This window comes from Strigops habroptila, chromosome Z (assembly GCF_004027225.2).
Source record: "Strigops habroptila isolate Jane chromosome Z, bStrHab1.2.pri, whole genome shotgun sequence".
Classification (NCBI taxonomy): Eukaryota; Metazoa; Chordata; class Aves; order Psittaciformes; family Psittacidae; genus Strigops; species Strigops habroptila.
Window position 1 is genome coordinate 2,627,926 of NC_044302.2, and position 8,557 is coordinate 2,636,482.

General features: G+C 50.3%; 1 protein-coding gene across 3 annotated transcripts in view; it reads right to left on the bottom strand.

Moving 5' to 3' along the window:
- ACSF3 (acyl-CoA synthetase family member 3) overlaps nucleotides 1–8,557 on the bottom strand; it is a 64,555-nt gene extending 55,998 nt beyond the window's left edge. Inside the window, exons 1-3 of one of the 3 annotated variants that reach the window (XM_030512036.1) lie at nucleotides 8,462–8,557; nucleotides 4,454–5,170; nucleotides 2,826–2,981 (exon numbers count right to left, since the gene is read on the bottom strand). In XM_030512036.1, the coding sequence (XP_030367896.1) occupies nucleotides 2,826–2,981; nucleotides 4,454–5,140 (843 nt within the window). In that variant the 5' untranslated portion in view covers nucleotides 5,141–5,170; nucleotides 8,462–8,557. Of the gene's footprint in view, nucleotides 1–2,825; nucleotides 2,982–4,453; nucleotides 5,171–5,694; nucleotides 5,722–5,753; nucleotides 5,853–8,461 lie in introns of those variants that run through there. The other 2 variants (XM_030512037.1, XM_030512035.1) reach the window with 2 other exon arrangements.

The following is an 8,557-nucleotide window of genomic DNA, read 5'->3' on the forward strand; positions in this document are numbered from 1 at the left end:
TGTGGCCTCAGCAGTAGCTTGCATGCAGCTGCAGACATCAGATGCTGTTTTAGTAAGAGCATGGATGTTGGTCAGGACACCAGGGTTACTCTACAGTCTTGATTTTTAACCTTTCCTTGGACAGCTACCAAAAGCAGACGGAAGGGTCTGAAAGATGCCACCTCCTAACACTGCACTGCAGGGAGCAACAAGCAAACCTTGGTCCGGGGCTCGAAATGTCTTTTAACTAAGGAAAAAATGAACATTATTACCACTGAAACCAGACTGGCATCTGCATCCACAACTATAAGGCACGCCGCAAATTATGTAATTTAATAAACACTGTAATAATAAAGTATTTATTTTGTATAATGAAGTGTTAGTGATTAAAAACCAAACACACATTGGGCATGCTGCTGCGGTTTCTCTTGAACCTTTGCCAGTATCACTCAAGGCTAAATATGTCTGCAGCAGGTTGAGAGTAAGTTCCTAGCCTTGTTTTGATCAGCCTGTCAAGTGTTTTAGCTGCCATTCGAGTTTCTTTATATCACACTATAATTGGCTGCTTTCTCAAGGTGCAGCGAAGGGAAAAGAAAAGCAGCACGCAGCAAGACTCGGGCTCCTTCTGCAAAAATCCTCCACTGAAACTCTGCTGCTTTTCTGAAAGCTGATTTCAGTAGCAAAGGGCATTTTGTAAACAGCTGGTGAAAATAGACTGGAACTGAAAGGCAGCTTGCATTAAACTCCACAAGAAAGCCTTATTTACCCTCATGTGCTTTCTTTGTAGTGTCGATCAAACCACTTTCAGCTCCCAGGGGAGGCCCTTGGAAAAATAAAGGGAATAAGGAAAAAAAAAATAAAAAATAGAAAAGCAAATGACATCCTTCAGAGCCCGAGTGCACCTGAGAGCCCTCGGAACGGCGCTCGGCGCGGCAGGCACACTTGCCATGCTGACCTCCCTGCCCAAGTTCAACCTCCAGGGTCAAACAGACGCCTCCAGCACTGTCCCCGCCTGCCCTTGGCTGTCAAGTCTGGGGGAGAGCTTTGATCAGAGGAGGCAGGCGGGGTGTCCTGCTCCCCGGCACCTGAACCCATCCTTCAACGTCAGCTCATTGATTTGCAGATGTCGGGGAGAGAGCAGAGAAAAACACAAGGGTAGAAGGGACAATCAATCACCGGTGGCACAGGACGTGGAGAAACGCGCCCTCCAGAGGGCTTGGATTTGCTTCCAGGCTACCAGCACCATCACCAGCATCACCAGCTCCAGCTTTGGTGGGGCACACATCCCTGCTGCACCCTGAGCTTTTGGGGTGACAACCTAAAGATGGGGAAAGACAATTTGGCAGTGACCGTCTAGGAGAGAGCACTGGCTACAGCTGCCAGGGGACCTTCCTGCCTTGTTCCACCACAGCATCCTACCTATTTACTCTGGAAATGCAACTGCAGAGCTGCCCCTCCAGGATTATGGGGCTGTTCCCCCCCGAATGATCAGTGCTCAGCCAGCAAGTGGGTGTTCAGGTGTCAGGGCTGTCTTGAAACAAGAAAGGAAGCGTGCATTTTCTGTGGTTGCTTCTCCAAGCAGCAGAAATAAGCAATGAAGAATCACAAGGTCCTGCAGTCGCTCACATAGGAGCGCAAACTCACCCTCACCTGACAGCAGCACAGTCAGTCTTCTGGGTGTAACCGGGTCCTGGGTTCAAACCCACACCTTTGCACTTTGCCCTTTTTGCATGACAAAGCCACTCAGCATATGGATAAATATAAACAGGTAAAGCAGCCTGTTTAGTTACAAAGCACAGGCCTGACAGATGCTTTTCACCTTCCCAGGGAGTTCTGTGCCAACAGCACACATTTCCTTTCTGCTATGAGGTGGCAGCAGCACCCAAAACCCCAATTGCTCTCTTAACAGTGACACTGCAGACTCCAACATCTCCCACGCAACACATGACACTGGGAGATGTAGATGAGCAGCACCGGACCACAGGGACTGGTAACTGTTGAAACTGTTTTACTTTATTGTTGGTTGCCCTGATTTTAGTCCTTTTTCTTCCTCTCTTTAGGTCAGCTGCCGGCCACCACAGCCAGCAAGCTGAGAAGAGGAGCTCTGGGACTGGCTCAGCCAGAAAACACCATTGTAAGTGTGTCTCTACTGCATTCAAGTAAGGTTTCCCTCCTGCCACCTTTCCTGTAAGGCTGCAAGAAGCTCTCGATTTGCAAACTCTCCCTCATACCACTGAATCTAAAACAACAGATCTGTTAACATTTGCTTCTCTGCAGAGGGAGAGCAATGTTTCCATGCAAGTGATGAGCACCAGCACTTCTCTCACCTGGGCTGCAATAAACTGCAAAGCCTATGTTTTGTCATGTAACATAATAGAAAACACCAAGGACAAGCGATTGGAAGGGAAAAACACAAGCTACTAAAGATGCCAACAAGCAGCACATCTTCAAGCAGCACACCGCTAAGAGCAAGAGAAAAATCCAGTATTTCTACCTTTCCTGGTACTAGAGAATTAACAAGCCTTATTCTGGGTGCAGATGCTCTCAGTGAGTATGTAGGAGGGCCCACCTTCAGTCAGAGACCCTCAGCATCATGAGAAAGGACAGTGTAGCACTGTGATTATGTACGTCATGCTTAAACAAGTTGCAGCTTCCAGAAGAGTGAGTTTACCCCAGACTGTGTCCAACTAAAACCACTTTTTAACAGACAGTTTGTGGCCCACATGCAGCCAGTGGCTAAAGAGGCTGGAATTCTTTAAAAACTTATTTCCAAAGTTGCTCTAATTACAATGCATGGGGTCTTGCTGCTGAATTTCAAAGACAACATGCCATCCCTCCAGGCTTACCATCTGTGCGCTGAATTCGGGTAACATGATGCATGTCGCTCCCACCCAGAGAGGACAGAGGAGCGTATTGATCACCCCGTGGACATGATGTAAAGGCAGCACGTGCAGAATAACATCTTCCTTCCTCCACTCCCATTTCTCAACCAGCCCTGTGGTCTGCAGAAGGAAACATACAACCCAGTGTTAGGGCAGGAGGAAAGACCCTCACTGCTTTGAAAAGCCCGAGGTGTCCCCTGGGCGCAGCTGGCAGCAGAAACCCCAGACCCCCCTGGAACGATGCCTGGGCACAAAAATCTTTCCTTTAGGGTCAGCACGAGCAAAATTCCCACCACAACAATAGAATACAAGAGGAACACCTTCTGCATCTTGTCAGTACGTGCCTTCATATATATATCAAAGTCCTTCCTCATTACCGAGAAATACTCAACAGTGATTTTAAGCAGGGCCTACAGAATTACTAGCCTGCTGCTGCACATGCAGGGTTGGCAGAAAGAGTAATCAAAAACCTTATTTTCTCAGACCTTTGTTGACATAATTTGGACATCAATGACACTGGGCTTTTAGCACCTGTAAGGGATAGTCAATAGGAGCAGAAAATCACTGTCTGATAAACAAAGTGGGCTTCACGTTAGTAAAAAAGATATTGTTCTGTCAATATACTGATAGTACATAGAGTATATATTCTAAAATACTCTGCTACGAAGGGATGATTATCTAAAGTGCTGAACTTCAGGATTCTGTGTGAACAATGGCCTTCAGAGCCCAGTGTTAGCAACTGGAAAGCTTATTTCCAGCCATCTAAAAATAATAAAGCATTTGAACAGCGGAATTTAGCCATGTCATTCACATGCAGGGAGCAGGTTTTAGGCTTTCTGCAAGACAGCACAAAAGATGGTGACTGCTCAGGCCACCTCCCAAATAATCAGCATATTTGTAAGGGAAGAGATTCTTTGCCCAATATAGCCAAGCCCTGGCTCTATCCATCAAAGCTTTCATTCCACTCCCGACACTGCAGTATCTGAGCACCCAGAACAACGTAAGCTCTTGGGAGGTATCCGTAAGGCATGCTGTACTCCCTGCCCTTTTTCCCTAATGGCATGAGTCTATCAGTTGCAGGCAGCGATAACCAACTGGTGAGGTAGTCAGCAGGCTCATTCAAACTTTTAATTCCTTTTGGCTCAGAGAGCTAATGGATTTTTTGCCTTGGGGATATATAGCTGAATAATGCACAGACTTCACATGGTACTGTACTGGGCTAATATATTCCAAACAGGGGCAAAGATTCTTTCCTAGTCACAGTGAAGAAAAGCAAACTGCAAAGAAAGCAGTCTTTTTAAAACAGGTCTCACTCCTTGTGCTTTCCAGGAAAGCAGTGAGAGAGCCCATCTGCCCCCGGCTGCAGCTGCAGAACGGCAATACCAGAAGGACAGGGTTTAGAGCCTCAAACACTCTTCTGTGTTCACCTTAAACGTCTTGAGGACTTTCAAGATACAGCCCCACAGCCCTGTGTAGAAATTCGGCTGTACTAAGATGTGTTGTGCTCTGGGGTTTCCAACCAACAAAACACCTCTGAAGGCCAAGACCTCTGTAACACACCACGAGCTCTGCAGAGGGAAAGCAGCACTCACCACAGCTTGCACGTTCTCATGGGTGCTGAGGACGCCTTTTGGTCTCCCTGTTGTCCCACTAGTGTAGATGATCATGGCTCCTCTGTCTTTCCACGAGGAGCAGGTTGTCAAGGGACCCTCTTCCACTGCTGCATGAGTTGCTGATCCATCACTAGGAGACTTAAGAAGTGGCAGAACAGGGACTCCCAGCTTCTCAGCAGTAGGGGCTATTTTCTCCACATATTCCTCTGCTGCAATGACTAAAGCGCTCTGCGAGTCCTGAATCACATACTCCAGTTCCCGTACGGGGTGCTTCTTGTAAAGGGGCACTGCTATGCCCCCGCTTATCCAGGAAGCCCACTGGGCCACCACATATGAGGCATCATTGGGGCACAAAAATGAGATCCTCTCTTCCTTCAGATCCCTGCTGGAGCACTCCAGAGCTCTACAGATCTCCTGGGACAAGCGCAGACTCTGGCTGAGAAGGTCCCTGTAAGTGTGCTCACCGTTTTGGTCAATGATGGCAGTTTTATCACCAAAAGCCAAAGCCCTAGTGAAGACAGGGGTAATGTCACTGCTGTAGGATGTCCGTGCAGTTTGCAGACCCCTGTGGAGACAGCCAGACCTCTTCTGCCCATGCAGCCCCCATGTGCAACGGGGCAAGTCCCGGATGAGGCAGCGAAGGGGGAAGAGCAGGGAGACCAGCATCCTGCCAGCACCACTTGTTTTGAAGTGATTCTGCAGAAAGCAATTATAGGAACAGATAAGTATGTGCAGCAATTACCCAGGGTGTTATTCCCACAAAGGAAAAGTGGCAGCCTTCATTTGAATAATACCCACTGTATTATTAATGTTTATGCTTCAGACTGCTGCATCCCCAGTGCGCTAGGCCCTACCCAGATGGAACAGGAGACAGGGTCCCTTCCCTACGCAGCGTCTGTGTCCCTAAAAAGCAGCCTTACTTCAATTATGAAATAGTTTTCATCGATCAGTAATATTAGGACACTAAGTAGTGACTACCTGAGGTGCCATTCTAACACAGTGGGATCAGCATTTAAAGAAATTAAACAATTACAATGGTATGTAGCTCTCAATTTGCATTTTCCACCACCCTGGTGAACTGCTGCCTTGCTCTGTGGTTCGAGTTAAGCAGCAAAAATCCAAGCCTCTAAGGTTTAGCCCAGTGGAGGATTGTTTCCTGCATGAGCTTTCCTTCAAGCAACAGCACATCTAAGTACAGGAAAGCATGCAAAGCCTCCCACCTGACAGGTCATCCATCACAAACACTGCTTCGGCTCAGAAGCTTTCTTACGTGGCAGACCAAGTGGTTAACAGCTCCCAGTCAGGCACAGGCAGCAGGAGCCCTGTCCACAAGGAGCAGCTGGTTTTCCCAGCAAACAGCAGCAGGGAAGCACAGCCACACACACGCTGTATGTGTACAGTGTTTGTGAAAGCACCAACCTGGCAGCGCCTGGAGCTGGACACGGCATGAGGACAAGCTCAGCCAGTGGCACCAGGGTCCACCAGGGCAGCCAGAGCTTGATCTGAGCCCAGCTCAACTATCACCCCAGCCTGGATATAGCAAGACCAGTAACATGCTGCACAGGGGCATTTAAATCTCCAAAGGGAAATGTTGAGGAGTACCAGCACCAGTAAAGGCTTTACAGGAAGATCATGGTCTGGCACAAACGTTGCCCATTCTGCCTTTGTGCTTAGACAGCACAATGACATCAACCCATTTGCTCATGGGAGAAGCTAGACAAAAAGCTTTTGTGATAACTGGTGAGAAGTACCAGCAGTTTGTGCTTAACCCCTCTTTTCCCCATCCCTCCCCTTTTGAAGGGAAAGTTTCATGCCATAGTATTGGACACCACCTGGATCATCTCACAGAAACATCAGGGAAAAAGCTAACTCACAGCACAAAACCCATAAGAATGTAACAGAGAGACAGGAGCCTCAGCGAGTAGAGGAACACTTTGCAGGGGAGACCACTGGTATACACCAAAGAGGAGAGGAAGAACCTATAAATTGAGAGAACTGAGGAGATGCCTCATAAGAATCCTACCCCCCTCTGCACAAGAGCCTGGAGCTCTGGCTGGAAGCTCAGCAAGAACACGCAGCCTCTGCATACAGAGGCTGTCATCAACACCAAGAGGGGAGCAGAGAGGAAAGCACAGGACTGAGGCAGGAGGGGAAGAGATTTACTGCAGGGCCTATCTAATGGCTGCTATTAAACACTGAAGTATTCCCAGAGAGATGCTATGACAAGAGGAGACAGCCAAAGGATGACAACTTCACACTGCAAGAGTGTACGTGATGCTTCCTTGACACTGGCAATAATGACTTGATATTTCTTTTTACAGAACTTTTTATAAGTGCCTATTAGTGGAGCAGCTCAACTCCAACAGCCTCCAGGCTCAGCTTCCCACCATGGGGAGGAGCTGAAACAAAAAGGATACAGACAACTGGCAGCTACACAGGGAAGAGCTGAACACAGCTTAACCCAGCTCAGCCTGCACACGCAGCAGCAAGGGTTTCTTCCTGCAGAGAGGTAGCTACGAGCCCCACAGCCTCTCCCACCCGCCTTGTCCTGGGGTAATGGTTGGACTTGATGATCTTAAAGGTCTTTTCCAACCTAGTTGATTCTATGATTCAGAGTATTTCTCCAGCCAGACACTGGCTTTGCATGTATTTTCTTTTGCATATCGACCTCAATTTCTGCTTCTGCAAAAGAAACTTGTTATTTCGTGCGGAAACATCTGTGGAGACGGAGAGGTTTTAAACCCCGAGCGTGGTAACCATGTGCACTCATGACATATACCATCAGGATGGAAAAAAACAAAGCAGGTCATGACAAAGCTCACGTGATATCTTTCCATTTCTCTGTAGAGACTAAAACATAAAGAGCCAACACCACATGTAACCTAAACCAAACCACCTCCTCCAACCTTCGCCCAAGGCCAGCCCACTGGCGAGATGTTATGCCCCAGGCATTAAGAGGGGCATTAATTGGAAGCAATTGCTTGCCAGGATCACGCCGTGCTCCGGGCCAGCGTGGCTAAGTGCACTTGGCGTACTCCCTGCTCCCCATATGGCTCCAGAGCAGGTGTTAGCTGCTGCTTCAGAACAGCGCCTTCCAAAAATCACATTATCCCCTTTTCCCCACAGCACCAGTCCCGATTTAATGGAACAATAAACAGCGGCACCTTCAGCCAGGCCTGTGCATTTATGGACTTCACAGAACTAGTGTTGACTGCGTGCGTGCAGGCTCACAAACACCCGGAAAAGGGCAAAGTAACACCGGGGGCTGTTTGCTTTACCCTGCCTGTTGCTCAGGGATAACCGGCAACACAGACACTGCCGGAGGGCCCCTGAATATGAAGTTTATCACGGAGGGGCCTTGGGCAGAAGGTGGTGGCAGCGCAGCGGATGAGTCTTGAGGGAGAAGGCTCAACCCCCATGCTGCCATGGCTAAAGACACGGAAGTTATATCAAGCTGGTGGCTCCCAGCATGATAAAGCCACCGGGAAGCGCAGCGGAGATGGAAGCTGTGGGGCAGAACCGCTGCAGACCCCACACCTCACCCCTCCCCGAGGACAGGCTGCGTCCTCCTCCCACCCCAGACCGCGCTGCCACCCTCCAGCCCCCCCACTCAGATCACACCCCGCACTTCCAGCGGGGAATCCCCCCTCTCCCGCGATTCCCAACCCGCAGAGCACAGGGAGCGGCCGCACCGGGCCGGGGCCGAGGCTCCGCACACCCGGGCAGCGAGGGGCCGGCCCCGCCGCTCGCCCCGCTGCGCACACCCGAACGGGAGGATTCGTTTATTACCTTTTAATTAAAGCGTAATCAAGGCACCGAGCGGCGACCACCCCAGCACACACCCCCCCCCCCCACAACACCCACCCCTCCGGCCGCGCCCCCCCGCAGGCCGGCGGGTCCCGCAGAGGGGGACCTCGGGCCCAGGGGCACCGGCCGCGGCCCGCCCCGGCCCCACTGCCGCCTCCCGCAGCCCCGCCGGGCCCTCACCTGGCGGCGGCCCCGCGCACCGGGGGACCGGTCCGACCGCGAACGCGCTCCGGCGGAAACGCAGCCCCGCGGTCCCCGCGTTCCGCGCACCAACGT